The sequence below is a fragment of the Podarcis bocagei genome (genome assembly GCF_964188305.1).
Source record: "Podarcis bocagei genome assembly, chromosome: 15".
Taxonomy (NCBI): Eukaryota; Metazoa; Chordata; class Lepidosauria; order Squamata; family Lacertidae; genus Podarcis; species Podarcis bocagei.
The window spans coordinates 33,495,320-33,512,923 of NC_138141.1; the positions used below are offsets into that span (position 1 = coordinate 33,495,320).

The following is a 17,604-nucleotide window of genomic DNA, read 5'->3' on the forward strand; positions in this document are numbered from 1 at the left end:
TGCAGCAACTTTCTGGACCCCAATTCCCATCGTTTCTGGTCCTTGGCCATGCTGGCTGCTGGGGCTGCTAGGGTCTCCTGCGCCATCTGCTTTCCTCCAAGGAGACCCCAGGTTTTAATTCTAGGCAGGGCTGAATCCTGGCAATGCGCTAATAAGGCTTTAGTGAACCTGGAATCCAAGAGAATTCTTGGATTGATTGATTGATTCATTACATATATACAGTATTACACCAGGGGAGCTCAAGGTGGCATGCATAGTTCTCCTCCCATTTTATCGCACAACAACCCTGTGATGTAGGTTAGGCTGAAAGTGAGCGACTGGCCCAAGGGTCACCCAAGTGAGCTCAGTGGGGATTTGAACCCTGGTCTCTCCCAAGTCCAGCACTCTAACCGCTACACCACACTGGAATTCATGGCACAGCTAACCAAAACAATAAGGAATCAGAACAGGGGAAGTCTCATTTCACCCCTATTTAATCAGTTATCAGATGCAAACAGTTTCTGCTTGTGAACCATATTGTTGTCCTTTTTCCTTTCACAGTTGGTGACAAGGTGCCTGCCGATATCCGGATCATTGAGATCAAGTCAACGACGTTACGAGTAGACCAGTCCATTCTCACTGGTGTGTGTCTGTGTTTGTCCTATGCTACCCTGAGAACCTTCCTTGGTGCCTGCTGACGCACCCTGCCTCCCCCGATTTATCTTTTTCACTTTGGACGGAGCAAGACCAGCCCAGATAGCTCAGAAGGGTCGTGGGTGGCGCTGTGGTCTAAACCACTGAGCCTCTTGGGCTTGCCAATCGGAAGGTCGGCAGTTCAAATCTGTGTGTTGCGGTGAGCTCCCATTGCTTTGTCCCAGCTCCTGCCAACCTAGCAGTGTGAAAGCACATCAGTGCAAGTAGATAAATAGGTACCGCTGTGGCGGGAAGGAAAACGGTGTTTCCGTACGCTCTGGTTTCCGTCACGGTGTTCTGTTGCACCAAAAGCGGTTTAGTCATGCCGGCCACATGACCTGGAAAGCTGTGGGCAAATGCCGGCTCCCTTGGCCTGAAAGCAAGATGACCACCGCAAGCCCATAGTCGCCTTTGACTGGACTTAACCATCCAGGGGTCCTTTACCTTTAGCTAGCTCAGTTGGTAGAGCAGGAGTCTCTTAATCTCAGGGTTGTGGGTTCAAGCCCCACGTTGGGCAAAAAGATTTCTGCCTTGCAGAAGGTTGGACTTAGATGACACTTGTTGTTATTCTATGTTTCTACAGGAGACTCAGCTGGTCAGATTCATAAAATTGTCCAAACCCCTGCAATGCAGGAATCACTGCTTACCCTGCTTTTTGTTAGATGTTTATTGTATTTATTAAATTTATAGCCCACTTTTCCTCCTAGGAACAAAGAGGGGTATACATGTTTCTCCCTCCTCCCTCCCTCCCCCTGTCTCTGTTTTCTCCTCATTCTGTACAAGTTTGAAATCCTTGTAATTATGCTCAACATCATTTTTCCTTTGCAGGTGAATCTGTTTCTGTCATCAAACACACAGATCCAGTCCCTGACCCCAGGGCTGTCAACCAGGATAAAAAGAACATGCTTTTTTCTGTAAGTACCCTCATGCCTAAAGTAGCCACAAGAGGCTGTGATAGCCATCAACCCAGAGGGCTTTAAAAGAGGATTAGACCAATTCATGGAGGACAAGGCTATCTCTGGCTATTCTTTGGAAGGGGGGGTGTATTAATTTGAATTATTGGAGGCCATGCCATGGAGGACTGTGCAATTCATGGAGGGGAGGCCTGGTGGCAGTGAAGAAGCAACCTTTGGGTAACTCTTCCACCTCAGAGTTAGGCCACAGTCGCGCCAGATATTTAAAGCATTATGATGTAACTTTAAACGTTCATGGCTTCCCCCAAAGAATCCTGGGGACTGTAGTTTGTTAAGGGTGCTGAGAGTTGTCAAGAGATGCCCTGTTCCCCTCAGAAAGCTGCAGTCCCTAGACTGGTTTAACAATGAACCCCCCTTTCCCAAGGGATTCTGGGAATTGTAGCTCTGTGAGGGGAATAGGGCAACCTCCTAATACCTCTCAGCACCCTCAACAAACTCCAGCTCCCAGAATTCTTTGGGGGAAGCCATGGCTGTTTAAAGCGGTATAACAGTGCTTTTTACATGTGCGAATTTGAGCTTAGTTTGTGTAAACAGGCCCTATCCCCCCCTAAACAGAACTACAAGAGCTCTGCTACAGGGTTTTTGGCTGCTTGTGTAGCTCAGCTTGATGCGGGCCTCATCCTCACCATACATTAAAAGCACTATAATACCACTTCAAACAGTCATGGCTTCCACCAAAGAATTCTGGGAGCTGGAGTTGTTTGTTAGGTGGCCCCTGTTCCCCTCACGGAACTACACTTCCCAGAGTGGTTGAACAAACAATCCTTTTTTTCACAGGGAAAAGCCCTGTCTAAACCCTGACTAGGGCTGGTGGAAGTTATCATTCGGAAACATCTGGAAGGCACCAGCTTGGGGGAGCCTGATTCAGTCCCCTGGAAACCCCATTTAAACATTGATCACCTACACTAATTGCTGAGGAATAATAGCAAAAATAATAATACATGAAACAGCCCTATTTCTTATCTCCAGGGCACCAACATCGCTGCAGGAAAGGCGGTTGGCGTCGTCATTGCCACGGGAGTGTACACCGAAATCGGGAAGATCAGGAACCAGATGGTCGCCACCGAGCCTGAGAAAACCCCCCTGCAGCAGAAGTTGGACGAATTCAGCCAGCAGCTCTCGAAAGTCATCTCCCTGGTCTGCATCGCCGTTTGGGTCATCAACATCAGCCACTTCAGTGACCCCGTGCACGGCGGCTCCTGGTTCCGTGGGGCGATATATTACTTCAAGATTGCCGTGGCCTTGGCCGTGGCAGCAATTCCTGAAGGGCTTCCGGCGGTCATCACCACCTGCCTGGCGCTGGGCACCCGCCGGATGGCCAAGAAGAACGCCATCGTGAGGAGCCTCCCTTCCGTGGAGACCCTTGGCTGCACGTCGGTCATTTGCTCTGACAAGACGGGCACTTTGACGACCAATCAGATGTCCGTGTTCAGGGTGAGTCGTGGGCACAGTGGGCTGGGTCCTGCCCTCTGGTTTCATTGTGAAAATTGCGATAAGGCCCCCCCCCCCCCGGAAAGGGAAGCCTCTTGGCGTTACTTCAGGAAACCCTTTAAGCCCAGTTGAACTTTGTTTTGTTGTTCTGCTTCATCATTATAGCAGATGGGAAAATGAACGTGGTACAGTCCCCGCAGAAGGACTGTACCACCTCAAGCTAGGACTTGAATTACTGGCAAATAACCAGAAAGGACCAGCTTGCTTGACTTGAGTGATTGACCTCCTTAGCTACTGTTTGGGAAGGCTGCAGAGGAGACGCGATTTTGCAAAAAAACGGGTGGGAAGTCATAAGATCTACATCGATCTTAACAGGTACTTCGTAAACCCCATCCCACATAAACGCCTTGCATTTGTCACAAGAAGATTTAACCCAAAGATCCACGTGGGAGCCCATTTCTGGAAGCACGTCTCTCATTTTGTTCCAGCTGGTGAATGTTAACGCTTGCAAGGATGTGTTTCTTTGGGACTGGGACAGGCGGTGGCAGCAATAGAGTGGAGATGTCTCTTAAGTATTTCCTGAGAGTTGCAGCTGCATGAATGACCTGAGTTAATTTCTTTTTTTTTTTTCTTTTGCAATGAATGTGGGGGAGGCGGCAAGCCGTTCTATGCAAAACTGATGGGGTCGTGTTCAGTGGTAGAAGCATCTCTTACTAATCCGCTGGTAGGAGGGAACAGCTCATCTCTCTAGGAAGCTGCTTGCGGAGTTGGGTAAACAGGGGAGGATTTTTCCCTGCTTCTAGCATAAGCAAGAGCCTGGCTTGCTGTTGGAATCTCCCAGTCAGGGGCTTCTTCTCTCCCCCCCCCCCCATATTTTTATTGTTTTCCATTTAAATCCAAGAACATAGAGTGGTACCTCGGGTTACATACGCTTTAGATTACATACGCTTCAGGTTACAGACTCCGCTAATCCAGAAATAGTACCTCAGGTTAAGAACTTTGCTTCAGGATGAGAACAGAAATTGTGCTCTGGCGGCGCGGCAGCGGCAGGAGGCCCCATTAGCTAAAGTGGTGCTTCAGGTTAAGAACGGTTTCAGGTTAAGAACGGACCTCCAGAACGAATTAAGTTCTTAACCCGAGGTACCACTGTATAACTACCGTAGCTAGTCCAGTGGTCGTTTCATATGTTTATTTATGTATTATCAATTCAAGTAGCCTTGCCACAGAGATTCTTGTGTTGAGGGTGGAATAATGGCATCTTCTGTCTCATTTATAAAGGAAAAGGAAGGAAGCCAAGTCTCACAAAAAGTGTCTATCCCTGAAGTGCATTTAATTACCCTTCTGCGGTGAGATAGAGCCACATTCCAAACTTTATTTAGCCAGATTTCAATGGGGATTTCTGTAGATTGTTTCCGGTATCAGGCTATTGTTAATCAGGCTGCCGATAACAGGAAAAAATAATAAACCTCTGCATTTAAGGTTATTGTTTAAATTTGAGCCTAATGATAGCAAGGCAAGACATCAGAAAGGCACCTTCACTCTTCTCGTCTCCGCGTCTGCTAAAAACATTTTTGTTTAGACAAGCTTACCCAGACGTGTAGAATGTTGCCATGTGTTTTAATCTGTTTTTAGCTCATTGTTGATTTTAGTTATATTTGAATGTTTTAAATAGATGCTTTTAACTGTTATAGCTTTATTCCTTCTGTAAGATGCTTTGAGGGTTTGTGTTTTTAAAAAATTGTCAAGCAGTGTGTACATTGTATGCAATAAATAAGCATTTTAAGAGTAAGGCTGCAATACTTAGTTGGTTCATTGGTCAAGCAAGGGATGGGGAACCGAAATATTTTGAGGTCCTTGGGCCAAAAAAATAGGTCCCCACCTCTGCAGCGCTAAAGACCTTTCACTGAAGATATTAAAACCCAGGCAGGCAGGTATCAGCAGAATCATTCCTTCAGGTATTGAGATCCCCAGTTGCTGGGGCTTTGACGTCATTCTTTGCACCTGCAGGGGAGAATACTCATTCAAGTCCATTTTAAGGACAGGTGCTGTCTGAATTTCCAAGAGTGAAATGCTGGATCCATTGGATAAATATTTATTCTTCCAGGCACCAAACGTCTCTGGGAGAAGATTCAAATTCTTAGCTAATGTTTAACCATCAGGAGTTCCCTGGTTAAATAAAGGCAAAGGCTTAATAGCAGGAATATGGAAATTGTTAGTAGGTTTGCACACTTGATGACAAAGTTAAATATTTGCTAGGCTGCTGTGGAACACCCCCTTCTCCAGGGAAGATGTTGTTTGTCACTAAACAGCTTGGCTCACATCCTGCCCTTACCATTGTGTAAACTGGGAGAATCCTGTATAAATGGTTAGCTTGGTTCTACTGCAGAGGAGGAGTGGAAACGTGGAAAGTTGATGTGTAGAAAGCATTAGCTAACAGCACTTACAGGCCTACAGCTTTGCATAGCAAATGGCTCCTAGACCATTGACAGCCTTTGAAAATGAACTCCAGGAAGGGTCTGGTTTCAGAATTTTATCGGGTGCTACTGAACGTGAAATTTGGTGATTTCCAGCGCCTGCAGAATGTTTGGGGGACAGATCTTGAAGAAGCCTTTTCTGCTTCAGCTTGTTAGGGGGTCTCTCGTTGGACCTCTGCCCCACACAAGACAACAATCTCAGTTTCAGTGAGGAAAGCCTCTTTGAAACTAATTGCCTGTTGGTGCCTCACTCCAGGAAAATCAAGTGCTTCATGGAGTGCATAGTTTAACTATGGAACTCACATCCACAGTAGGCATGAGGGACAGGTCATCATCGGGATGTTTGGCCTACAGCATCGAAATGTCTTAGGACGGCCCTTCCCTCCCCTCTGCCACCTGTTTTGGAGATTTGTTTTTTTCCTTGATGCAAAAATTTGAATTTCTTTTTAATCAGCCAGAGAAGATACAGCCCTGGGCAGAGTTAATTAAAAGACTAATTAATGACAGAACTCTCTTGTGGCCCTCTGGGATTTGCTGAAAATGCTTTTTTAATAAATAAATAAATCACAGATTGATCAGGGCTGCAACTTGTTTAAATCCCGCCCTGTACAGTTTCTACAGGATTGAGTAGGCTTTTGGTCAGCAACACTTCCAAGATATGACTCACCCGCCTCTTCCCACCTCACCAAATTTAATTAGCATGCACGGGCAGCTTCGTTCCTGATGACTCGTGCTCCTGTTTTTAGCATTGACCTCTCGGTCACCCAGAAGAAAGCTGTCAATCTAAAGGCATCGTTGAGACGAGAAGGGGGTGCTTTTGGTGGGTGGTTCCTGTGTCCTATTGGAGGATGGGGAAGATGCATAGCCTGAGGGTAACTCCTAGATCAGCACTGTCCTGTGAGGCACAGGCTTCCTCAGTGGCAAGAAGTGTCCATTAGGGCCTGAGAGACCAGGGTTAAAACTATGATACCTCTTTAAACCATCATGGCTTCCCCCAAAGCATCCTGGGAGCTGTAGTTTGTAAAGGGGACTGAGTTGTTCGGAAACCCGTATTCTGCTCCCAGAGCTACAGTTTCCAGAGTGGAATTCCTCTTCACAGGGAACCGTGGGAACTGTAGCTCTGTGTGGGTGTTTCCTGACAATCTTCCGCGTCCTTAAGAAACTGCAGCTCCCAGAATTCCCCTCACAGAGCTACAATTCCTCGAGTTGCCTGTGAATATGAATGGGCCATTAAACCATTTTAGTCCTCTGAGGGGAGGGAATAGGGTGTCTCCTAACAACTGTCTAGCTCCCAGAATCCTTTGCGGGATGCCATAGCTGTTAATGGTCTCCAAGTGCCCCGAAAATGCCATGATTGTCATGAAAACCCATAAGCCATGGTGGCTTCTCACTATATCACACAGAGTCCTTAATTCTGCAAGCATGGAAAGGGGGCAGGGGGAGGAGGCCCAGCAGGACCCATGAGGAGGGGAGGTTTGGGGTGCCTTAGCTCCACCAGCCGGTACTGCTCAATTACGGTGGTGGTGGTGGTGGCAGGAGTAGCCTTAGGGGCCCCAGCTTATGTAGGCACACAGGGGCCCTTCGGCGGTCCCTCCAACCACTGACCATAGAGACTACGTTACTGGCATGGAGGTACTGCCTTGTAAACATTTGGTGTGGGTGCCTCCTCTGACGCCCAAGGCGGACTGATGGAAGCCCCACAGTTTTGCCATATATCCTCTAAGTTTCGCATATATAACCGAGACATTTCCTGGTACAGTACTCTTACGTACTCCTCTTGGTGGCAGCCATTTGGGGCAGCTCAGCCAGCCCCACTCTTTTCCTATATTCCATTGGCAGTGCTCATATATACGGGATGCAGTGGGATGACGACTCTGATGTAGAAGGGAATGTCCCTATTTCCATTTGAGGAATGTTGGGGGGTATGGAATCCTAGTGCTTTAAACGTTATAGGGTGAGCATGTCCTCTTGTGCAGCGTGTCTCCTTATTAGTCAATGTTTCTGTGCCCTTGCTTTTACACCCTTTTTTTTCCTTGAAGGACAGCTGAACCATCATCCTTAGACCCTTTTAATCTGTTCTTGAAAAAAACAGGAGGCCTCTTTGTATGAGGTGCCAGGCCTTTTGTCGATTAAGCAAATCCCTTTATCGCTCTGTTTGAGTTCCCCACCTCATCAACAAGGTATTTAGCTGGCAAGCTTTTAAGTGTGTGTTCAGGTTGCTGAGTAGGAGATGAGATAATTAATGATAAGACTTTGGGATGGTGGCTCACGGCTCAAGCTGCTGTGCATTTGGGCTTAGCATTTCAAAGGGATGGCGGAGAGAGAGATGAGAGGCCCTGCGTTTTCTATCTTCCTTCTCCCTCTCTGATGAGAAATATTTTTTTCCAGGAACAAAAGGATATTATCATGTTGCTTTTTCTCCCCCTTCATAAATGTTAGCCTGAGCTGGAGGTCTGGCCTGTATAGCTTATGGATATGTGAAATAAGAAATTGACTTGCTGGATTAGTTAATGGGAATAAGGCAAGCAGCAACCCACAAGTGCTTCCTACTTTTGCCTGCAACGATAAATATCCCCTCAAAAATGCACAAAAGACTGTACTTCTTAGCAACCAGGAAGATGTTTACTGAGGTACCACCTGTTCTTGTTGACTGTAGTTCTGAGGAAGTTTTTCATCTATATTTGGTTGTAAGTCTTCCTGCTATGTACAAAAGGATACGAAACCCTCTCTGTTCCTTTCTCCTCAAATCATACACTGTTCTTGTTCCATTTCTTCCGTGTAGCATACCAGAATTTTTTTCCACTCTGGACTCCCATCTATGGTATTTAAGAGACTTCGCTAAAATAAATATCCACTGAAAACTCCACAGTGCACTAAAGCAGTGTTTCCCCACCTTTTTTGGGCAACGGCACACCTGTTTAATCAAAAAAATCTCGCGGCACACCACCATTACTGCCCCGTGACGTCAGCGCGCAGCGTCACGCCGGGAGGGACGCACGAAAGTGAAAGTTTTCACTTTTTTCCCCTCCCCCTTGCCGGGGAACCTCCAAGCTTTGGGGGTGGGGAGGCAGCAGAGCGAGGGACTGAGGGACGGCGGCAGCTGAGGCGGCGGCGGCTGTTGTGGTGGTGGCGGCGATAGCGGGCGGAGGAGGGGGCGGCGGCGGGAGTTGCTGCTGCTGTTGTTGCTGCTGCTGCCCGGACATGCCGGCCTCCTCCTCCTCCGCTGTCTCGCGCTCCTCCATTTGCACGCACTGCCCCGCCGCTCGGCACCACCACCGCGGAGCCGCCCCCGGCTCGACGCGGATCCTCGCCGCCGCCGCCTCTCACCGCCCGACTCGCCCGCCTCCCTCCCACGGCACACCAGCCGATGTCTCACGGCACACTAGTGTGCCGCGGAACACCGGTTGGGAAACACTGCACTAAAGACTGTTTGCTCTTCCTTCCTGTTTACATTGCCTCAGCCTCTCCTGTGTCCCCTCAGATGTGCACACATTTCCTGGGTTGCCAGGACTGGATACCCACCCTTCACTCTGAACAGATGAGAGGTCCAAGTGCCTTCATCCTCCATTGATTGGCAGTTGAGATGGGGGCAACGCTAATGTGGGGAAGACATTCCCCCCATGGCATTCAGTGTGATGCTCAGAAACAGACCAGTAGTTGTTGCAGCTGTTCAAGCACTGCCCGGATGTGTTGCCAAATTATCTACCCAGCATCTGCAGTTCGTACTAATTGAACTTTCCAAGAAGTCTGCAAGCAACCCCGTGTACGTTATATTGAGGTTCCCATGTGGATTTCCCCCCTCATTGTACACATTTCTTAATGCATTCTGTTCTAACCCATGGATTTTATTTTATTTTTAAATGCAAATGTTTTGAGCCAAGAACTATGTGGCGAAATTCGGAGAAGTGTGAAATCTGAAAGATAATTATGTTCCGATCTTCACATTAGCCAGGGAGATGTGGATCTGGTCTGTCCACAGAAATCGAAGCCCTTCAGCATTCTCAGGTGGCTCTGGCAGTAAGGCCTTCCAACATTTCCCTGATAAGAATCGAGAGGTGCTTGTGGCACCCCAGTTCTCTCAGCATCTGCAGGGTGTGAAATGGCTGCCTGGGTGCTGCGTGGAACCTTAGTGTACATGCATTTTGCATTTATATGCATGCAGGCTAGAGATTAGATGCATCTTCCCCTCACTCAGAGATTTAGGTCCTAGGGCAGAGGTGTACCACTTGTGGCTTCTGGGGTCTTATGGTTATCAAGCCACATGCACAGTCTTCTTAATTTTTTTAAATTGTTGTTGTTAAAGGGACTTTTGCCCACTTGAAGATTCAAGCCTGCCACTTGCCACCTGAAGGGGGTCGGGCAAAGCTGGAGGCTTCAGGTCGGACCTGAATCCCTAGATCTAAGCAGAGAGGGATGTAGACTACAAAATCCCGCTGGCTGGCAGAAAATTCAGCAGAGATGAGGTTCCCAGGGGTATGGCATGTACCCATCTATGGATTAAGTCTCTTTTTAAAGACACAGGAATATGGCTGAGCGTTGTCTACACCAGGCACCCCCAAACTCGGCCCTCCAGATGTTTTGGGACTACAATTCCCATCATCCCTGACCACTGGTCCTGTTAGCTAGGGATGATGGGAGTTGTAGTCCCAAAACATCCGGAGGGCCGAGTTTGGGGGTGCCTGATCTACACTGACGCGCCAAGGTTTCAGACAGGGGGCATTCCCATCCCTACCAGGAGGTGCCAGGAATTGAACCTGGGATCTTCTGTATGCAAAGAAGATGCTCCGACACTGAGCTACGGATCTTCTCCTGACTTTCTGGCCATTTCATGTACCAGCCTGGGCATTTTTAGATGAAGGATTCAGGATTTGGCCTGTGGCATTCAGAAAGGCAACGCCGTATCCCATGGCAACCGAGCTCCGCATTCCTCTCCCTCTCCTCGTTACAAAGCATTTGGTGGCCAACGCAACCGAAGGCAGGGCTCAAGAGTTCAGCGGCGAGAGATCCAGCAGGTATCCTGCTCTGTGCACATTTTGTGTGTGCTTTTTTTTTTTTAATAAAAAGAACATCTTTCCAGGACGAATGTAAACACCCGAGCAGAAATAGCAGGGGGCTAATCCCCAAACCGGACGGGCAAGCGCTCAATCCTCCTCAAGCCAGTCTGAAAGGGGCTGGAGGGCAGCCAGTTCCACAAAGCCCCATTTACTTTAAAAGGCTTAAGGATGCAAGCTAACAGCTGCGTCAAAAAGATGGAAAACTCCACTGGCAAAGGACCAAAAAAGCTCACTCATCTGGAGGAACCGACTCAAGGTCTTTTCTCGCAGCTGTCCAAGAACAAGACAGGTGTGGCTTCGGTTAGGGCATGCCGACTTTCCAATCTTGTACTGTCAAGCTACAGAGCCACTGGAAGTCGTGGCCACCCCATAAAGCTGAATGTTGGAAGATTTAGGACAGATATCAGCTGCCAGAAGCAGCAGGAGGGGAGAGGCTTCTTGGGCACGGGTCCTGCTTGCTGGTTTCTTACAGGCATGGTTGGTCACTGTGAGAACAGGATGTTGGATTAGATGGGACATTGGCCTGATCCAGCAGGGCTCTCTTTGTGCTTTTACATACCCAAAGATACCGTATGTACAGAGAGCCAGTGTGGTGTATTGGTTAAGAGCGGTGGACTCGTAATCTGAGGAACCGGGTTCGCTTCCCCGCACCTCCACATGCAGCTGCTGGGTGACCTTGGGCCAGTCACACTTCTTTGAAGTCTCTCAGCCCCACTCACCTCACAGAGTGTTTGTTGTGGGGGAGGAAGGGAAAGGAGATTGGTAGCCGCTTTGAGACTCCTTGTTGTTGTTTAGTCGTTTAGTCGTGTCCGACTCTTCGTGACCCCATGGACCAGAGCACACCAGGCACTCTTTAGGGCAGTGATAGAGCCGGGATATCAAACCCAAACTCTACAAACGTTCAGGCAGCTGTACACACAAGCGCACAGGATGTAATGTGTGAACAGTCCTCATGACACAGTTGAATGTGCTCAGAGAATACAGATCTGTTTGGGTCTTCCCTGGATGTCTCTGTGCTGCTTCTCGGTCTCTCTCTCTCTCTCTCTCTCTCTCTCTCTCTCTCTCTCTCAAAAAGGGTTACTTTAAAAAATGAAATGAAATTGCAAGCTGGTTTTGTCTGCTGCAACTCAGCCCCCCCCCCTTTGCTCAATCTGTCATCTTCCCCAAAATGCATCCTCCAGGCCAGGTATGTTCTGGTACATTAACCAGGTTTCAGCAGTGTTGACAGTCCAGTTACACTGAACAAAAGCCAGGAGGAAGTAACCAGGAATTTGGGGGCTGAGAAGACTCAAATGTATACAACTCACAAGAGCTCGTTTTTATTTTCATCTTACTTTTTTTTCTTTTTTCTTCATTTTGTTCTCATCTGGTCGGCGCCAGCTCATTCAGAAGAATTGGGTAGAAGAGGGTTGTTGCTGTTTTTACTTTCTCATAGCCAGCTATGTGTGGGGAATTGCTTATTGAATGCTCCCCCTACGTGATTCATATCCTGCAACCAAAAAATTAGGGAATATCCTGAGGTAGGTTCTTTCTCCTTGATAGATCTAATTATTTTGCTTCATAAAAAAAGAATGTATTCCCCCAGTCAAAGTCTACACGTGGTACAGTCCACTCCTCCATGACCAGATTCTGCTTCCTGTGTTTTATTTACAAGGATGTGTGTGCACTGACCACAAAAGTTGGTATGGTCCCCAATTCAGTGCTGCTGTGATCCACTCCTCAGTTTGACTCAGGGTTTCTCTGACCTTCCAGTTTACTAGTGAGAAACAAAAGAACTCTCTAACCTTTCCTCCACACCTTTTGACAGAAGTGGATGAAATTTGCAGGCTACTTACCCCTCCAGAGTAGTTGAAGCCTGCCAAATCACAGGCAAATAGGCCCAGGGGCCGATGAGCCAAAAATCCCTCTGAGGCGCCTCACTTGGTCTCTGTATCCATCTTGCCCACTCCCAGCATGCATTGGAAGAATGAGATCAGGCTTTTCTGTCCCAACCACTGGCCATTCCTGCCCTCTGAGACCCCTCAGGTGTCCATTCTTGGGTGTATTCCTTTGAATCTGGTGGACCTACTTGCAGTGCTCATGAAAAGACCTGAAAAGCATAGTAATGTTCTACACACACCCAAATCAGAAATTAACCATGTGAGCTTGGCCCTTATAAATTTCCATCTCTAACAGATATTTTGGACAAAAAGGTAGGGGGGAATTCAGCTGTTTTTAATGAGCTTTTCCCTCTGCCCACGGAAGATAGAGTTCCTGCAAGGCTTGCTGTTTATTCTCCATTGCCTAATTTTAGAAAATGAAGTTAGATACAGTTGAAATGGTATATTCTCAGCCCTTTCTTTGAAACACAAAGAGCTGAGGGCTTTGTTCCCTATTTGATTTCTGGAGGGTGGGATTTCTTCACAACGGGTGGCGACGCTTAAGCATGTATCTTGCACTCAAAATGGCCGCCGAGATCTCTCATGAAAAAACAAGATCCCCCCCCACCTTCCTTCCTTCCTTGATTCCTTGATTCTTTTCTTTCTTTCTTTCTTTCTTTCTTTCTTTCTTTCTTTCTTTCTTTCTTTCTTTCTTTCTTTCTTTCTTTCTTTCAACTGAAATTCTCCCAATAAAATATTATTAATAATAAAAAGAGTTATTTACCAGCTTTCCTCCAAGGAGCTCGAGGTGGTATGTGTGGTTCTCTTAACAGTGGGGTGTGTGTCTGTGTGAAAAGAAAATACCTGCAAGGGCCAACTCAGTCCCGCAGGGGTCTGCAACCTTTAAGACAAAAAGAGCCACTTGGACCCGTTTCCAAAGGAAAAAAAACCTGGGAGCCGCAAAACCATTGCGACATTTAAAGCATGCGCGCCGCTGCCCTCCGATCTGACAGCGGCTGGGAAGGTGACGTCAGGACGGTGCGTGACTAACGCACGCACTGCCCCCATGCGACGTCACAGCCAGTACAGTGCCTGCCACAGTGGGGAGTGTCGGGGCGCACAATGCGCCTCCTCCCCTCGCTAGTATCCGCCCCGGAGCCGCGGCAAAGGTGTAAAAGAGCCACATGTGGCTCCGGAGCCGTGGGTTGCAGACCCCTGGTCTAGGGCCTGAGGGTCCTTGGCTGAGAAGCTGCTGCCTGCGATCCAAAGGATCACCACATGAGGCAGCCTCACATGGATCATAGGAGCTCCTGACACCCATCGTTTTTCTTGCATGCGCTGCTTCAAAGCACAGGAGCATAGCTAAAAGAGAAACGTTGGCAACCCGTGCTGCCTTTGTGGATATCCTCTGATATCCTCTTCATTCTCATAAATCATAGCAGTGTCTCTTGCTCATCTGGCGTGGGGTGAGGTGGGGGTGTTCTGTAGATACCATGGGCTTTCTGAAACCCCCGTAAATTTGCTTGGCTGAAGTGTTGTGCACATGGACCGGAACGCCAAGCTGCACTTCCCATTAATTAGTGAAGCTGCTCACCAAATTGTCCCTCTGCTGAATTCCTCCCTCGATCCTCTCCATTCGGCTCCAGCGGAAATGTTTGCCGGAGCAGAACTAATGATTCTGAAACCCGTAGTTCTTCACTGTCAGGAATGTTTAGTGCACATAAGGTGAGAGAGTTGAACTAGCGTAGTGGTAAGAAGCAGCGTAGTGGTAGATGAAGAAGACATTTTGCCACCTGAGGCAAAATAGAATATGGTGCCCATTCAGTGGTGCAGCATGGGTTGCCAGTGCCCGGGGCCGTGCGGAGGGAGGGAAATGGAGTACGCATGCGCATTGAAATGCCCAATGGCGTCCATGTCACCCGGGAGATCACAGCCGTAGAGATAAGAAAAGAAGAGAAATTCTGTTGGCTGGAGAGTCTACTTCCCAATTCTCAAGGAGAAGCCATTTCCAATGGAGTCCAGCGACGGAAGCATGTAGCTGTATTGAGGCAGCACCAGGAGTTGAAATTTTGTGCCCCCAAACAATTTTGCTCCTGGGGCAATTGCCCTTGTGGCTTCCCCCATGGTATGCCACTGTGCCCTCCTCCCCCCCCCCCACCGTCGCTGCCTTCCCCCTGCCTCTTCCGCCTGAGGCGACTGGAAGAAACCTGAGGAAGCCCTGGTGCGCTGAAGAAAAAAGGCCAAGAGAGGACATTGTGAGGCAGAGGCCACAGGCAACAAATGCAGGAGGCAGGGAGTGACACACTTCTCAGGGACCCAGATCTGCTACCCCTCCCAGCTGTCCCCAGCCTGCTGCCTGAGGTGGCTGCCTCACCAGAGCTAATAGGTGAGCTGGCCCTGGCTAGAGTGCTAGACTAAGACTGGGGAGAGCTGGGTTCTAGTCCCCACTCAGCTACAGAGCTGTGTGACCTGGTGATGTGACAGTCCGTCTCTCGCTCTCAACCTAACCTACCGCAAAAGGTGTTGTGAGCTTAAAATGGCGAAGAGAACTTTATACACCATAACTTGTGGCAGTCATGGTTTGGTGAGATGTCTGAACCAAAATAAAAATAAAAATTCGGAAACATGCCTTTGAACATGCCTGCACCAGAAGTAAGACCTGCTCTAGCTTTGATGGTGCTCTGAGCAAAGTGTCCCTTAGGGCCTCCTCCTCTGTCGGCGGACCCTGCAGAACTTGCCTTGCTGTGATCGTGGTGCTCCAAGAAGCCCTGAGGGATTGTCTATTGCTTCATTTTCCACATTGCCACAGAGCAATGTTTGAATTGCAACAAATACAGTTTAATAATCACCACTTAAGTTTGCTTTCCCCCTTCTACCCTCCCCAACCCTGTTTCCTTTTGTGTCGTTTGTTAGCCTGTTTCAGTGGATTGTGTATAAAATGCGCTTTTTGGCAGGAAGGCCAGGTATAATTGAACAAACGGGGAGAATGGGAGCATTACTACATTTTGAAAAATTATTACTCAGCCGTGTGGGATTCTTTCCATTGCTCACCTTTCCCTCTCTCCCTCTCTCTGCCTTTATTGCAGATGTTCATTGTTGAGAAGATAGAAGGAATCCATTGCAGCCTGCATGAGTTCACCATCTCCGGGTCTACATACACACCGGAGGGACAAATGTAAGCACTTGACACTTTTCTTTGGCTTTATTTATCAAGTAGAGAGCTAGCAAAGTTATCTAGAGGCAGGCTCAGAAAGGAATGCCAACCAGGGTATATTTAATTAGATATTTAATTTTAATTTAATTTATTTACTAGCAGCATTGCACTTGGTTTTGCTCAGGAAATCTAAGAAACCAAAAAATCGAAGCAGTATTGGAAGGTTCATTCTGCCATCTTGATTCAAAATGCTGTCCAATTGTGTCTGAACATAGATGAAAACCTGCTCCTTGATCTCAGAAACCATCATGCCTTATTTGATTTCAATATCTTAAGAGGCGTCCCAAGTGCATAGTGAACAAACAACTTTCCAAAAGGCCTAGTAGATTGTAATCCTCCTCCGAAATTTCTACAAATTTGAAAAGCAAGGTTAAAAACGTTTTAAATGCATGAAATTAAAATTGCAGCTCTGGGCTGGCATTGTTGGGGACACCCAGCATTAAATTTATTCTTTAGCCCCAGGATGTGCCATGTGGCGTGGAGAGAGAACAGGAAGATCCCTTCTGTGAATCTTGCAAAACGCCTCTTCTGTTTGCTTTGGTTTTCCGGAACTTTCCAGCCGCCATCTTCCAATAAAACCCACCTACCACACACACACACACAAAATAACCAATTGCCAGTTCTGCCATGTGCATTGATTTCCAGATGGTCTGGGTTTCATCCTTCACAAAGGGGGCACATGAGGCTTATTCTACCCTTACTTAAAACATTAAAATCTCTATGATCTAACAAGCTGTTAAAGGGGAGTTCCATGATTTTTTTCTTTAAAAAAGGAAGCTGGATGGGGGCAATTTTTGAGGCTGGCTTAGGGCCTGCGGAGAGTTACTATCCAATAACACCTGGAGGTTTTCTGTCCTTGGTTTAAACCCCCTCTCTTCCTGTGCCACACCTCTGATCTAACTATCCGCACGGCTCTGATCTAACTATTCCTGCCCTTTCATTGCCATCTTTTCCTTTATTTTATATAAAATCTCCTGGTTTTTTTAAAAAAATATAGTAGCAAATATATAACACAGCATCCTCACCCCCATAACAGATATCATATAGCACATTAACATAAATTATTCTTATTAACCCATTCAAATTATCCAAATCTCCATCATATAATGTATCGGGCACAGCAAAAAAGTTTTTTTTTCCTTTTTAAAATCCATCATGGATAATTGTTCCTAGGGAAGGCTATATTTCAAGCTGTGCTGTTCAGGATAGCCATATCTGCAAAGATGCTTTGTAAAGTTTATCTTTTAAGACCTGTTTCATTTTGAAAGAATGACCACTCTACTCTACTGCGTCAAATTTCTCTGTTTTTCTTTTCGTTTTGTTCCTTTAATTGCTTTCAAGTTATGAGCTATCTTCTCAGGGATAGCCAATTGCCAGACATCTTTATTCTGTAAGTCGAAGATATTTCTTTTAAGGCCTTCTGGGTTTGAGCGCTAGATTTTCTATGGCTGGTTTTTGAAAAACAATATCCCTGATTTGGTCCTCATATAACCATGTTCACTTAAAAATTCTGCATTCTATCCAGTGGTTGTCACGCTCAAAGTAGACCCATTGACAATAATAGACATAGAATTGTACAATTATAGAGTTGGAAGGGACCCAGAGGGTCATCTAGTCCAATCCCCTGCAATGCAGGAATCACATCCGATGAATCCCACCTCTGTTGGAAAGTCTCCAATGAAGGGGAGTCCAAAAACCTTCCAAAGAAGTCAACTCCTATGACTAACATAAAACCATTAATTTCTCTGGGGTATGAGTATGACTGACATTGGATACGACCTTTGGGTTCCACATTTTAATTTATTTGAATTTAGTTTTGCCATGGAGCACTGCAGTGGTGCCATTAGGGGCATGTAAGCTGCTCAGATCCTGCTCCAAACCAGTCGGAATTCATGGTGGAGTTCATGAGGCTGTAAATCACCAGGG

At 47.1% G+C, this 17,604-nt stretch overlaps 1 protein-coding gene across 3 annotated transcripts in view; it reads left to right on the forward strand.

Annotated features, from left to right (window-relative positions):
- The window catches only part of ATP2A3 (ATPase sarcoplasmic/endoplasmic reticulum Ca2+ transporting 3), an 89,916-nt gene that overhangs the window by 48,600 nt on the left and 23,712 nt on the right, over positions 1-17,604 (forward strand). For all 3 annotated transcript variants that reach the window (XM_081172911.1, XM_081172912.1, XM_081172913.1), the window contains 4 exons: positions 541-621; positions 1,501-1,586; positions 2,616-3,080; positions 15,551-15,639. In XM_081172911.1, the coding sequence (XP_081029037.1) occupies positions 541-621; positions 1,501-1,586; positions 2,616-3,080; positions 15,551-15,639 (721 nt within the window). The remainder of the gene's footprint in view (positions 1-540; positions 622-1,500; positions 1,587-2,615; positions 3,081-15,550; positions 15,640-17,604) is intronic.